Source organism: Physeter macrocephalus, chromosome 7 (genome assembly GCF_002837175.3).
Source record: "Physeter macrocephalus isolate SW-GA chromosome 7, ASM283717v5, whole genome shotgun sequence".
Classification (NCBI taxonomy): domain Eukaryota; kingdom Metazoa; phylum Chordata; class Mammalia; order Artiodactyla; family Physeteridae; genus Physeter; species Physeter macrocephalus.
In genome coordinates, this window is record NC_041220.1 from 31,732,203 (window position 1) to 31,748,517 (window position 16,315).

At 38.5% G+C, this 16,315-nt stretch overlaps 1 protein-coding gene across 1 annotated transcript in view; it reads right to left on the reverse strand.

The window, feature by feature from the left end:
- IQCM (IQ motif containing M) overlaps positions 1–16,315 on the reverse strand; it is a 361,168-nt gene that overhangs the window by 312,413 nt on the left and 32,440 nt on the right. Inside the window, exons 4-5 of the mRNA XM_028492548.1 lie at positions 5,615–5,705; positions 1,687–1,781 (exon numbers count right to left, since the gene is read on the reverse strand). Of these exons, the coding sequence (XP_028348349.1) occupies positions 1,687–1,781; positions 5,615–5,705 (186 nt within the window). The remainder of the gene's footprint in view (positions 1–1,686; positions 1,782–5,614; positions 5,706–16,315) is intronic.

Sequence of the window (16,315 nt, forward strand, 5' to 3'; positions counted from 1 at the left end):
TTTAGCACTAAACAAACAGTGGTCAAGCTCCTGTATAGTAAGTAAGCTCCACATATACAGAAAAAGAAGACTCACATATCTACTTTCAAACTAAAGCCATGAGAATTACCAAACACTTCAATGGGTTAATAGGCTCCTCCACAAGGGAAAGACACATATGATTTACCTGAGGTGGATGGTATTTGAAAATAGAGGCTTTCATCAACCCTTAGGATGTCCCTGAATAAACTCTAAATGTCACACAATTAGTAGAACTTTCACTACATCGTAGTTAAGGGCTGTACACCTCAGCTTTCAGGGTCATCGGGGTTTTTTAAAAAAATATTTTATTTGTTTATTTTATTTATTTATTTATTTATATATTTTTTGGCTATCTCGGATCTTAGTTGTGGCACGCAGGAATTTCGTTGAGGCATGTGGGCTCTTTGTTGCAGCAGGTGGGCTTCTCTCTAGTTGCAGTGTGTGGGCTTTCTCTCTCTAGTTGTGGCACTCGGGCTCCAGAGCGTGTGGGCTCTGTAGTTTGCAGCATGCAGGCTCTCTAGTTGAGGCACAAGAACTCAGTAGTTGTGGCGCGCAGGCTTAGTTCGCCCTGCAGCATGTGGGATCTTAGTTCCCCAACCAGGGACCAAATCCGTGTCCCCTGCATTGGAAGGCAGATTCTTTACCACTGGACCACCAGGGAAGTCCCTAGGGTTATCAGATTTTAAGACTGTTATCTATCAAAACTATTTCACCCACTGGACCCTATACCATATGAGGAATTTTTGACAGCACTTACCTCTTCACATACATACTTAATACTAGACTCAACTGAGACCACACATTATTCTACTACCCTGGGGCTGCAAATTATCTGATCAAGCCTTAAAAGAATTTAAGCTATGGACAAATATAACAAGCAAAAACTTTAAATAGACCTATTGTATGTGTTCAAGATTCTGACATTATATTCACAAACAGTAATAGTTTGGATGAATATTGGTTCGATTAATAAAAATGTGTTTGATGAGCCTCCAGTTGATGTTTAAATTCCTTCTATAATAATCCAAACAAATAACAGCTGGTAAAATTGTAGATAGATAAAGGAAATTTTAAACAAGAGTGCCTTGAGAACCCAAGGAGGAGTTTATTCTGCAAATTTTCAAAAATGTATTCCAAAATCAATCAAAATCCCACTCTACAAGAAGAGTTTTCTCTTAATGACAGCCTGAAGCTCAAGAACATGAGTAACAAGTTAAAAAGAGGGAAAACTACAAAATAGTTTATTTGAATCAACAGCCCCCAAGGTCATCACATAGCTCACCAAGTTCCAGAGAGTTGCTCAATCACACTTAAGGGACATTAGAAGGTCATCTATATTTTCTTTTGAAGAAATACATATTTTTTTAAAACAACAAAAACAACTATAGAGAGATGTTTAAAATTATAAGAATTTATCCTTATAATTTCCTAAAACCTTCAATATTTACACACATTTAAAAAAATCCAATCTCTAAAGTTCAAATAAAGGAGCTGAAAATTAGTTATTAGTGGTTGTTTCTGAAATCTCTATCTTGTGACACATTATTTGAAATGAAATATAAAGGAAATGACTGTTCAATACTAGCTGTTTGACTTTGCATTTTAAATGAATACAAAATAATGAAAGTCACTGTGTTGCTACCACACTTAAGCAGTGTGACTCACCATTTTCTTTCAAAAGCCCCAAGGAAGAGGAGGTCATGGGTCGTAAGTGCAAGCCAAGGTTGATGATGGGGAAGGCACAAAATGAGTCCACCATTCTGTTTCCAAAACATGAAGGTAGAGCTTTGAGTGATTTACTAGTAATCAAACTTTCTAGACTAATGTTACAGGATTAGATGCTAATCATGGAGAGAAAACCTCATCTCCTATCGACAGAGACTATGACTATTGTATCCTCAGGACCTTCACTGCAGAGTAAGGGGCTCATGGTAGGCCCTCTATAAATATTTATTATTGAATGAAGATAAAATAATACCAAATTTTGCTGGATCTAAGCAGGGATAACATAGGAACATTTGCTTTCTGAAAGAAAAATTCTAATAAAAATCAGAAAAATGAACACGTATCATATCTATTTCTTCTGTTTTGCAAGATGTTTTCCTATCATGACTTGGAGAGCTTCAACCAAGTCAGCTGAATCAAAAAAAAGGGCACCATGTAGCAACTTTAGAAAATGTAAATAAGCAAAAGTAAGAAAATGAAAATTACCCCTAAATTACTACCCTAGTACATGAATAATAATTGCAAAGACTTAAATGCTTCCTATGAGCTGAGCACTATTCTAAGCCCTTTATGTGTCTTACCGCATTTAATACTCACAACAAGCCTCTGAATATTTACTATTATTATACTCATTTTATAAAGGAAGAGACTAAGAGATTTAGGGGTTAAGTAGTATATAGTTCAGATTACACCAGCTACAAATGGGTGGAGCCAGGATTGGAATCCAGGCAGTGGGATTTAAGGAACTAAGTAAGCGCCTTATTACTACTTTATACTCACTCTATTGGTCATGATTAACATGTGTAATATACCCCACACCTTCACTCTGTTTAGGTGTACATAAATGTACATGAACTTTTTAGCTTATTTTTTATACTTGATAACGTATAGTGAATATATTTCTTTGTAAACGTACAAAGATGCACGTCATTATTTTGGCCTAGAAATGCAATTGCTAGTTCAAATATTATAGAAATGTTACATAAATTTTTAGGATTTTAAAACATTCTGCCCATCAAAAAACTAGGGTCTATGAAGAAAGTCTGTGACTGTCCGCTTTTGAGTTTCATATCTGGCATATAGTAGGTGTTCAATAAATAGTAAATAAATGAGTGACTTATAGGATCCATTAGTCTAGCTGTCACTCATGTGGTCACGTTTATGCAGTTGGCCGAAGAACCGAGGTACCCCTTATATGACAAAATCATATTGTCAAGGGAAAATGTGGGAGGTCTGAGTATGCAGGCAGCTTTGCAAAACTCCATTTGAAATTCTAGAATTTTATTTATATGATCAAGAATGGGATCAAAATACATAGTTGTAGTTTGCTTTGCTTCCTTATAACTAGTCCCTGGTTAACTATTAGTTAAATCTCCAAATTAGAACTATTAATTGCATTCTTCAATGATTCCCTATTAATGAAAGATTCTAACAGAAGTAGACCACAATTCGTTCACTTAAGCAAAATATTGTGCAAACATTAAGGTGAAATACCAGAGTTGTTTCAACACAAATGTGAAATGCCATGAGGAATTCTATCATTATTTTATAATATCCTCATTCTGTTATTAAATTGATCAGAATAACCTAAATACAAATTGTTCTGTAACACATAAGAAACTCCCACTGATCACAAAACTAGGGGAAGAAGTTGAGGCTCACTTGCCTGAAAGACAGAAATGCAGTTGTCATACCTTCAAATGTACCAAATATTATCAACTAAAAAATTAGCTCTAATAAATAAATGCATAATAAATAAATTTCCTTGATGGAAAATTAATATTTAGAATGCACTCACATTTATCATTATTGAAATATAGAGTATTTAATGTATGATAATTAATCTTTGAAGTTAGAATTCAAAGGTGTATTGAAGAACTTCAGTTCCTTAAACTTAAACTTGAAAATACATAAGTATTCAATTTTGTTTTCCTTTGCAAGTCAAACATAGAGAAATTTGGGAAAAGGAAAAAAAACATACATTTATAAGATTCCATCATATTTCTTCATCTATTTTCCAAGGAAATTTCTTTTGTTGGGTCAATATTTTTATGGTCTACCTAAAAATATTATGTGTCACCTTAAAAATTAGTGTTTTCCACAGCATCTTCTAGGAAATTATAAGTCGTTTCTGTACAACTCCTCTCTCTGGGTTCGATTTGTCTTGAACAGAAAGCTTTCCAGGGTCTCACAAAGAGTTGAGCAGTTCATGCTAATTAGTCCGAAAGCCTTCCCTGCATTGTTAACAACCCCCTACCTGATGTCCTGACTGATTCCATTTTCCTTTCTGTTGCTTATACCTTCATGGCTAAGTCACTTCTAACATTTATGAAAAGAAGCCAACTGCTGTGGTAGGAAACAAGTTACCGCCATAAGTTAGCTATAAATAAAGGCAGCCTTGGTGGACTGAAGTTCAGTTTCTATGTACCCCAGGCTGTCACTGAAGTACTTGCTCTTAATTTCAAAGGGAGTTGATCTTCCTCATTAAGCAGGATTTGTTTTCATTAAACATGGATTGTTAGATGTCAAGAGATCTTTATCTTTCACCAGTTGCTGAAGAAACAATTCTTTGGGAAATACTGTACTCTCTTGAGAAAGACATACTGAAAGATATTAAACCTGATCAGATTTATTATTAATGAGTGCTCCAATTTTGGTTAAATTGCTATATTAACTACTCTTTTAGCAGGCAACACTCTGCTAGACCAACCTGGGTCTCAGGTTAACTTAAGTAAAGGCAAAAGAACATTTTTTTTAACTAGTAAATTTCCAATACAATCATTTATTTTCCTTCCTAATTAATATCTTCTCTTACCATGGATAAAACCAAACCCTCAGTATTAAAGCTGTACATATACTCCACTCTTCCAAATTCCAGTATCGTATTACACTTTAAGCCAAGAAAGTGGTTACTTCTGAGCATAAAACTTGTAGTGTTAAGCACAGTTTGCAGGATAAATGTTGGAAGATCCAGGACATTCTTTACAGCCACAGCAACATTTTCTCTAATTTCTATTATTTATACCTGTGCCAATTACCCCACATTTCTGACCATGTTATGTAATGAATTAATACAAAACAAGCCACTGAAAAATACATTTTAACAGAGCAGTATTTACATTCTACAAGTATAAATGTTCCTACAAAATGTGCTGAAGGGCCTTTAGAGGTTCTATCTGTAGCTTTAGGGCCAAAAATTATGCATACAATTGTAACATTACCCCAAAGATGATGCTGTTATTTAGTGAAATAACTCAGAAAAGTAACTGACCCATCTCCAGACACCTTTGGAAAGCAGAAGCAATGCTCAAAATTCCTTCAAACTGTGCTCAGTAGGATCACCCTCACCTTCTGTTAGAAAAAGACTAACTTTAAATTATTATATTAAAAAAGAAAAATTATAACAACTCTGTTCCATAATAGCTGCAGATGAATTATTAAAATACCAAACTTATGTAATATTATCATAAAATATGGCATTTTTCTCAAGAAAGCCACAAATTGGATTTGAGCTTATGCTAAAACCCAGATGGTTTGCTTAACTAATCAGACATCTTCCAGTTCAAAAGTTAATTGAACCAAAAAACAAAATATGGCATTTTTCTCAAGAAAGCCACAAATTGGATTTGAGCTTATGCTAAAACCCAGATGGTTTGCTTAACTAATCAGACATCTTCCAGTTCAAAAGTTAATTGAACTGAAAACTAAAATTTTGATAATTAATATGCCTTGAGGTACTCAAGCAGAAAGATGAATTAGCCTCATGCATGGGGTGTTAACAGACTTGAGAAACCATGACAATTGGTCAGCAAATACTGGCAAAGTAGAATAGTGTATGTTTTCTGTAAGTTAGCCGATTACACATTACCTGGTCTTCGCATGGTGCTGTTGCTTCTCTTTCTCCATTTTTTTACTCACTGAATCAATATTAGTCACAATTTCACCCAGTTTAACTTGCTCTGGAATTCGAAAGAAAAGAAAAGAAAACTTTAATTGTATACTATTAGTTTTCAAGTTCTAAGTGCATTCTTTGAATTAAATTGCAAATCACAGATTTTTTTAATAACAGGTACAATATTTTTCAAAAAAATTACTAACACAAAGATATGGTAAAAACACATTTGAGTGTTTTTTTCCACCCCATGCTCCTCAAATGTTTTGCAATTACTAAAATTTAGGACTGAAAGTGTAGAGTAAATGAACTGCATATATCAGAAAGGAGATAGCTCCCAGAGAAAGGTCTGCAAGAATACAGCACATTCCAATGAGTACAGAAAGCCTCGTTTATACATATCAGCATTATTATCATCCTTATCTTCAGCAGGCTTAAGTTTTATCGCAGAGCCTGCTATTTTAAAATAATTTAGCAATCATTAGTTAATGTAAATAGGAAGACTGAGTGCTCCAGAAATCTCCATTTGATAGAAAGACTGAAGTCCACAAAAGGCAAAGCTTCTGCTATTTAAAAAAATCTAGTTCTGGGCTTCCCTGGTGGTGCGGTGGTTGAGAGTCCTCCTGCCGATGCAGGGGACACGGGTTCGTGCCCCAGTCTGGGAAGATCCCACATGCCGCGGAGCAGCTGGGCCCGTGAGCCATGGCCGCCGAGCCTGCGCGTCCGGAGCCTGTGCTCCGCAACGGGAGAGGCCACAACAGTGAGAGGCCCGTGTACCGCAAAAAAAAAAAAAAAAAAAAATCTTGTTCTTAGAGTCTAAAAAGAAACCTACATAAATATTTTTTAAATACCTATTACTATTTTGTACAAATAATGGGACTAACATAGTTTGAAACACTGCAACAAAATATTAAGTCATGTATCTATTAAAGACATTCTAGCTACTAGTTCTGGTATATTAAAAAGATATTAAAGATACAGAGAACATATGAGATTAAACCCTCTGTTTTAGAAATTTTACAAACTACTTGGTGTGTCAATGCTAACCAAAAAAAGAGCATAGTCGATAGCATTATATAATCTAGATTTAAAATGTATAACAAAGAACACAAAAAATTGGGAGAAATGGAAAACAGAATGCTAATATTTATTGACTATTTATATCAGAGGTGTTGGTTAGCATTCCCTGTGAATTATCTCACACTTAAACCTCACAACTGTTTTTTTGTTTTTTGGTGAAGTATTGTGATTATTCTCTATTATACAGGAAAACAGTTTACCAAAGATCTAAGTTAAAAGGTGAAGAACCAGGGCACAAATCCATATCCCTCTGACTGTAAATTCACTGTTCTTCACTCTGCTCCACTGCCCCCCGGCAGAGCTCCAGGGGCCTCAGGTGCCTAACTATGGGAAAAGGATAATTTCTGCCATGCTTACTTTGGAGGGTGACTACAGAGCTCAAAAGACACACTATATATAAAGATACACAGTAAGTTGAGAAATATCGTATTAAAGTGAAGAAGTAGAGAAAGAATTTATAAGTTAGAGTCTTAAAAATAGAAACATTTAAAAATATCTGCCATACGCCAAGTGTGCTACTTGCTGTATACAGATTAGCATATTTTATTCTCACAACCACCCCATAAATTAGGTACTATTATTATCCCCATTTTACAGATGAGAACACTGAAGCAGAGAAACAGAGATTAACTTTCCTAAGGTTATACAGCTAGCAGGAGGTAGAGGCAATATTCAAACCCAGGCAGGCAGTCCCTACACCCTGCATTCTTAATCACTAGGATACCCAATATGCATATTTTTAATTTACTTATTTAAGGAATATCTACTGAGTGAAAACTGTCATGCTAACTCCTAGAGAGGAGATATAGGATATAATGATTAATAAAAGATTGCCACTCTCAATGGACAGCATAACTAACATGAAAATCACTCAGAAAAGTGAAGGAGAAAAAGGATGCGGGGAAATGTCACGAAACATGCAACCCAGAAATCTAGAGAGTGAATTTTACAGTGATGCTAAAGGAACTAAGCTTGTGCTACTACAATAATTAACAAAGCGAAAGATATGCCCATTTTGAGAAAAAAGTATTAAAAACTTTAGGGATAATCCATTTAATCGCTAAACTGAAAGCCCTCTACAGTACCATTTAACTAAATCATGTTAGTACTGCACCCAAAATAGAAAATAAGTGCAGTTACACCCCTTTCAAAAAGTAGTATAGGGGCTTCCCTGGTGGCACAGTGGTTAAGAATCCTCCTGCCAATGCAGGGGACATGGGTTCGAGCCCTGGTCTGGGAAGATCCCACATGCCATGGAGCAACTAAGCCCGTGTGCCACAACTACTGAGCCTCCACTCTAGAGCCCACGAGCCACAACTACTGAGCCCACGTGCCACAACTACTGAAGCCCACGCACCTAGAGCCGGTGCTCTGCAACAAGAGAAGCCACCGCAATGAGAAGCCCGCACACCGCAACAAAGAGTAGCCCCCGGCTCGCCGCAACTAGAGAAAGCCCGCGTGTAGCAACGAAGACACAACACAACCAAAAGTAAAAATAAATAAAAAAATAAATAAATTTTTTTAAAAAGTAGTATAGAGTTAATGAAGATTTCTAGAAAGGCAATTAAGGCATATGAAAATCCTACATTACTTCTAATTAGTTTAGATAAACCTTTAGATGGGGAACAAGACTTACTGTGTGACTTTGGGCAAATTATAACATCTCTGAGTTCACAACCATTCCCTTTATGTAAAATCTAGTCTCGAAAACAATTACATCAACTCTAGAATTTCAGTTCTGGAACATAAACTATAAATCACTTCTGGTTAAAATAATTTAGTAAGAGACAGGGAGACTGGGAAAAGAAAATGCAGGTAAAGTGATGAACATTTGGGGGTTTTGTCATGAAATCAAACAAATGAAACATAAGGCATTAGAACTTCCAACCAAAGAACTCTAGTCCTTAACACTATTTACCATGTTTTTCTCAGAGTTCAGCTGGAATTAATCATTCTTTCATCTGGAGTCAATCATCCATTCACTTTCCTTCACTTCTGACTATTTCACTTGTCTCCTTCATGGGCTCATTTTGCTATGACTACCTCAGCTGTTGTGTATGCCCCACAGCTCTTTCCTTGACTGCCTTCTAACCCTTTGCTTGAATGACTGGGTCCACTCCCATGGCTATATTCATCATGTAAATGTGGATACTTCACAAAATCTCTATATCTTGCTCAGACCACTCTCAAGTGCCAAATTTGAATAACTAACTACCTCTATATGCATGTCCCAAAGACATTCCAATCAACATGTCCCCTCTCACAATTAATGACACCACCATCCATCCAAAACCCAGAAGTCACCTCTACTACTCACTCTCCCTCAGCCTCCTAGTACAATCAGTCATCAAATCCCTTTCACTTTTCCACTCATACTGTCTCAACACAGAGCTTTACCATCTCTTCTCTGGAACACTAATAGCTTCCTCACTTGGATTCCTGCTTCCAACCATGATACCCTCTAATCCATCCTCCATACTTTCTATAAATAATCTATAATTTTCCAAATAATGGGATTTTAAATTATCATTGTTATTATTTTAAAATTTAATTTCACTGTAATCAGAGACCATGATTTATATAATTTTAAAATCTTTGAAATTTATTGACCCCTACTCAATAGACCAATGTGTAGTCAGTTTTCACAATGTTCCATACTTGTCTGAAAATGTACATCCTCTCGTTGTTCTGTACTCATCTAATAAATTAAGCTTCTTAATTTAGTTGTTTAAGTCAAATACTCTGTAGCCTCACTGATATATGTGTATGCACACAGTTATGTAAATATGTGTCTATACATTATTTTTTGCTGGACAATTTGAAAGTTGCAAACAGTATGACATTTCACCCCTAAATACTTCATCACATAACTCCTAAAAACAAGCACATCTCCTACAAATTCACAATACCCACCCAAGAAATTAACATTGCTACAATAAGACCTTAACCCTAACACTAACCCTAACCAGACGTATCTGTATACAAATTCCCCTAGTATTGTGTAGGGACTATGTGACAAGTTCTCCTGGTCTCCATCCTATGAACACCTGGCTGCTCATTTTCAATCTCTCTACTTCTTTTATAAGACCTCTAAAAAATGCAGTGCCATGAGCCTCTATCATAAGCCCTTTCGTTTGTGTTAACTTCACTTGTTCCTTGGGAGATTTCATCCAGTTCCTTGGGTAAATATGTCTATACACCAGTGACTCTAAAACTTTATCCTCCAGGCCATACCTGTCCTCAAAATTTCAGACTCATGTATATAATTGTCTTACATGTGAAGTTGCATGTTAATAAGCATTTCAAATATAATGTATTTAATAGAAACCTTGGTCTTCTCTTCCAAACACTGTTCTTTCTTGTCTTTCTTGTGTCAGTAAATGATATCACCACACAGCCACCCACTCAAACCAGAAACTCATAACCTGTCACTAAAATATATATCAAATTCACCAATTTCCCTCCAGTGTCACTAACACCACATATAATGTGGTATAATATAATGCTACATACCAAACCAAACCAAAACTCAGTGGATTATAAGTTTAGATGATTTTTGCTCATGGTTCTTTGACTTGGCCAGAGCAGCTCCACTTCAGGCTGTGAGGCAGGTGGCTTAGATGGGCCATGCCAGAGCGGCAGCTACCTGGGGCGTGGTCTTCTCATGGCAGACCAAGGAGTAAGACAGACAAGTTAAACCACTAAAAGAGCAGTCCCCAACCTTTTTGGCACCAGGGACCAGTTTCGTGGAAGACAATTTTTCCACGGACCAGACGGTGGGGGGATAGTTTTGGGATGATTCAAGCCCATTACATTTATTGTGTACTTTATTTCTATTATTATTACATTGTAATATATAATGAAATAATTATACACTCACCATAATGCTGACAGGAGGTGGAGGTCAGGCGATAATGCGAGTGATGGGGAGCAGCTGTAAATACAGATGAAGCTTCACTCGCTTGCCCGCTGCTCACTTCTTGTTGTGTGGCCCGGTTCCTAACAGGCCACAGACCGGTACTGGTCCATGATCCGGGGGTTGGGGACCCCTGCACTAAAACATTTAATACTATTGCCTGTGTTATATCTTGTCACCTTCCATTGGCCAAAGCAAGCACATGGTCAGTCTCAAAGGCTGGCCAGGGAAGGGAAGCATACTCCAACCCATGGTGGAGGAGGAAGAGACTGGATGTGTCTTGAACAATAACTCAATCTAAGCCAACATTATCTTTTGCCTAGACTGAAAAATAGCTTTCTAATTACCCTCCCATTTTCCCTCTAGACTCTGCTCACTCCAGTCTACACACAAAGGTCAACATATCTTTTCAAAATGGAAATCTAGGGGAGACCTTCAAGATGGTAGAGGAGTAAAATGTGGAGATCACCTTCTTCCCCACAAATACATCAGAAATACATCTACATATGGAACAACTCCTACAGAACACCTACTGAACGCTGGCAGAAGACCTCAGACTTCCCAAAAGGCAAGAAACTCCCCACATACCTGGGTAGGGCAAAAGAAACAAGAAAAAACAGAGACAAAAGAATAAGGATGGACCTGCACCTTGGGGAGGGAGCTGTGAAGGAGGAAAAGTTTCCACACACTAGGAAGCCCCTTCGTGGGCGGAGACTGTGGGTGGCGGAGGGGGAAGCTTCGGAGCCATGGAGGAGAGCGCAGCAACAGGGGTGCGGAGGGCAAAGCAAAGAGATTCCCGCACAGAGGATCAGTGCCGACCAGCACTCACCAGCGCGAGAGGCTTGTCTGCTCACCCGCCGGGGTGGGTGGGGGCTGGGAGCTGAGGCTTGGGCTTCGGAAGTCAGATCCCAGAGAGAGGACTGGGGTTGGCTGCATGAACACAGCCTGAAGGGGGCTAGTGTGCCACAGCTAGCCAGGAGATAGTCTGAGAAAAAGTCTGGAACTGCCTAGGAGGCAAGAAACCATTGTTTCAGGGTGCGCAAGGAGAGGGGATTCAAAGCACTGCCTCAACGAGCCCCAGAGATAAGCACGAGCTGTGGCTATCAGCGCGGACCCCAGAAACGGGCATGAGACGCTAAGGCTGCTGCTGCAGCCACCAAGAAGCCTGTGTACAAGCACAGGTCACTATGCACACCTCCCCTCCTAGAAGCCTATGCAGCCCACCACTGCCAGGATCCCGTGATCCAGGGCCAACTTCCCTGGGAGAACACATAGCGCGCCTCAGGCTGTTGCAATGTCATGCTGGCCTCTGCCGCTGCAGGCGCACCCCACATTCCGTACCCCTCCTTGTCCCCAGCCTGAGTGAGCCAGAGCCCCAGAATAAGCCACTCTTTTAAACACCCCCTACCAAGTCTGGGCGATAGTCTGAGAAAAAGTCTGGAACTGCCTAGGAGGCAAGAAACCATTGTTTCAGGGTGCGCAAGGAGAGGGGATTCAAAGCACTGCCTCAACGAGCCCCAGAGATAAGCACGAGCTGTGGCTATCAGCGCGGACCCCAGAAACGGGCATGAGACGCTAAGGCTGCTGCTGCAGCCACCAAGAAGCCTGTGTACAAGCACAGGTCACTATGCACACCTCCCCTCCTAGAAGCCTATGCAGCCCACCACTGCCAGGATCCCATGATCCAGGGCCAACTTCCCTGGGAGAACACATAGCGCGCCTCAGGCTGTTGCAATGTCATGCTGGCCTCTGCCGCTGCAGGCGCACCCCACATTCCGTACCCCTCCTTGTCCCCAGCCTGAGTGAGCCAGAGCCCCAGAATAAGCCACTCTTTTAAACACCCCCTACCAAGTCTGGGCAGGAACAGATGCCCTCAGGTGACCTACACACAGAGGCCAAAATTTAAATTTGGGGCCAAATGCAAACCTGAACCCCAGGAGCTGTGTGAAGAAAGAAGACAAAGGGAAATTTCTCCCAATGGCCTCAGGAGCAGCAGATTAAATGTCCACAGTCAACCTGATATACCCTGCATCTCTGGAATACCTGAATAGATAATGCATCATCCCAAGATTGAGGCGGTGGACGTTCGGAGCAACTGTAGACTTGAGGTTTGCTTTCTACATCTAATTTGTTTCTGGTTTTATGTTAACTTAGTTTAGTATTTAGAGCTTATTAACATTGGTAGATTTCTTTAATGATTTGGTTACACTCTTCCTTTTTTTTTTGTATGTAGATATATATTTTTTTCCTTTTTCACTTTTTGTGAGTGTGTATTTGTATGTTTCTTTGTGTGATTTTGTCTGTATAGCTTTGCTTTTACCATTTGTGCTAGGGATCTGTCTGTCCGTTTTTTTTTTTAATATAGTTTTTAGCACTTGTTATAATTAGTGGATTTGTTTTTTGGTTTGGTTGCTTTCTTATTTCTTTCTCTATTTTTTCTTTTTTTAAATTACTTTTTAACTTTTTTATTTTAATTAAAAAATTTTTTTTATTTTAATAACTTTACTTGTTTTTATTTTATTCTTCTTCTTCCTCCCTCCTTTTCTCCCTCCCTCCCTCCCCCCCCACCCCTCTCCCTCCCTCCCTCTCTCTCTCTCTCTCTCTCTCTCTCTCTCTTTTTTTCTTTCTTTTTCCCTTTTTCTCTGGGCTGTGTGGTTGGTTCTCTATTTTTTCTTTTTTTAAATTACTTTTTAACTTTTTTATTTTAATTAAAAAATTTTTTTTATTTTAATAACTTTACTTGTTTTTATTTTATTCTTCTTCTTCCTCCCTCCTTTTCTCCCTCCCTCCCTCCCCCCCCACCCCTCTCCCTCCCTCCCTCTCTCTCTCTCTCTCTCTCTCTCTCTCTCTTTCTTTCTTTCTTTCTCCCTTTTACTCTGAGCTGTGTGGCTGACATGCTCTTGGTGCTCCAGCCAGGGGTCAGGCCTGTGCCTCTGAGGTGGGAGAGACGAGTTCAGAATATTGGTGCACCAAAGACCTCCCAGCTCCACATAATATCAAATGGCGAAAGCTCTCCCAGAGATCTCCACCTCAAAGTTAAGACCCAGCTCGACTCAACAACCAGCAAGCTACACTGCTGGACACCCTATGCCAAACAACTAGCAAGACATAAAAACAATCCCACCCATTAGCAGAGAGGATGCCTAAAATCCTAATAAGGTTAAAGACACCCCAAAACACACCAACGGATGCAGTCCTGCCCACCAGAAAGATAAGATCCAGCCTCATCCACCAGAACACAGGAGCGAGTCCCCTCCACCAGGAAGCCTACACAACCCACTGAACCAATCTTAGCCACTGGGGCAGACACCAAAAACAACGGGAACTATGAACACGCAGCGTGCAAAAAAGAGACCCCAAACACAGTAAGTTAAGCAAAATGAGAAGACAGAGAAACACACATCAGATGAAGGAGCAAGGTAAAAACCTACCAGACCTAACAAATGAAGAGGAAATAGGCAGTCTACCTGAAAAAGAATTCAGAGTAATGATAGTAAAGATGATCCAAAATCTTGGAAAAAGAATGGAGAAAATACAAGAAACGTTTAACAAGGACCTAGAAGAACTGAAGAGCAAACAAACAGTCATGAACAACACAATAAATGAAATTAAGAGTTCTCTAGAAGGAATCAATAGCAGAATAACTGAGGCAGAAGAACGGATAAGTGACCTGGAAAAAACAATGGTGGAAATAACTACTGCAGAGCAGAATAAAGAAAAAAGAATGAAAACAATTGAGGAAAATCTTATAGACCACTGGGTCAACATTAGACACACCAACATTCGAATTATAGGGCTCCCAGAAGAAGAAGGAAAAAAGAAAGGGACTGAGAAAATATTTGAAGAGATTATAGTTGAAAACTTCCCTAATATGGGAAAGGAAGTAGTTAATCAAATCCAGGAAGCACAGAGAGTGCCATACAGGATAAATCCAAGGAGAAACACGCCAAGACACATATTAATCAAACTATCAAAAATTAAATACAAAGAAAAAATATTAAAAGCAGCAAGGGAAAAACAACAAATAACATACAAGGGAATCCCCAAAAGGTTAACAGCTGATCTTTCAGCAGAAACTCTGCAAGCCAGAAAGGAGTGGCAGGACATACCTGAAGTGATGAAAGGGAGAAACCTACAACCAAGATTACTCACCCAGCAAGGACCTCATTCAGATTCGACAGAGCAATTAAAACCTTTACAGAACAGCAAAGCTAAGAGAATTCAGCACCACCAAACCAGCTTTACAACAAATGCTAAAGGAACTTCTCTAGGCAGGAAATAGAAGAGAAGGAAAAGACCTACAATAACAAACCCAAAACAATTAAGAAAATGGTAATAGGTACATACATATCGATAACTACCTTAAATGTAAATGGATTAAATGCTCCCACCAGAAGACAAAGACTGGCTGAATGGACACAAAAACAAGACCCATATATATGCTGTCTACAAGATACTCACTTCAGACCTAGGGACACATACAGACTGAAAGTGGGGATGCAAAAAGATATTCCATGTAAATGAAAATCAAAAGAAAGCTGGAGTAGCAATTCTCATATCAGACAAAATAGACTTTAAATTAAAGACTATTACAAGAGACAATTTATGCACGCAACATAGGAGCACCTCAATACATAAGGCAAATGCTAACATCCATAAAAGGGGAAATCGACAGTAACACAATAATACGAGGGGACTTGAACACCCCACTTTCACCAATGGACAGGTCATCCAAACTGAAAATAAATAAGGAAACACAAGCTTTAAATGATACTTGAAACAAGATGGACTTAATTGATATTTATAGGACATTCCATCCAAAAACAACAGAATACACATTCTTCTCAAGTGCTCATGGAGAATTCTCCAGGACAGATCATATCTTGGGTCACAAAGCAAGCCTTGGTAAAATTAAGAAAATTGAAACCATATCAAGTATCTTTTCCGACCACAACTCTATGGGACTAGATATCAATTACAGGAAAAAATCTTTAAAATATACAAACACATGGAGGCTAAACAATACACTACTAAATAACCAAGAGATCGCTGAAGAAATCACAGAGGAAATCAAAAATACCAATAAACAAATGACAATGAAAACAAAATGACCCAAAACCTACGGGATGCAGCAAAAGCAGTTCTACGAGGGAAGTTTATAGCAATACAATCCTACCTTAAGCAAAAAGAAACATCTCAAGTAAACAACCTAACCTTACACCTAAAGCAATTACAGAAAGAAGAAAAAAAAAAACCCCAAATTTAGCAGAAGGAAAGAAATAATAAAGATCAGATCAGAAATAAATGAAAAAGAAATGAAGGAAACAATAGCTAAGATCAATAAAACTAAAAGCTGGTTATTTGAGAAGATAAACAAAATTGATAAACCATTAGCCAGACTCATCAAGAAAAAAAGGGGGAAGACTCAAACCAATAGAATTAGAAAAGGGAGACGTAACAACTGACACTGCAGAAATACAAAAAATCATGCAGGATTACTACAAGCATCTCTATGCCAATAAAATGGACAACCTGGAAGAAATGGACAAATTCTTAGAAAAGCACAACCTTCCAAGACTGAACCAGGAAGAAACAGAAAATTTAAACAGACCATTCACAAGCACTGAAATTGAAACTGTGATTAAAAATCTTCCAACAAACAAAAGCCCAGGACCAGATGG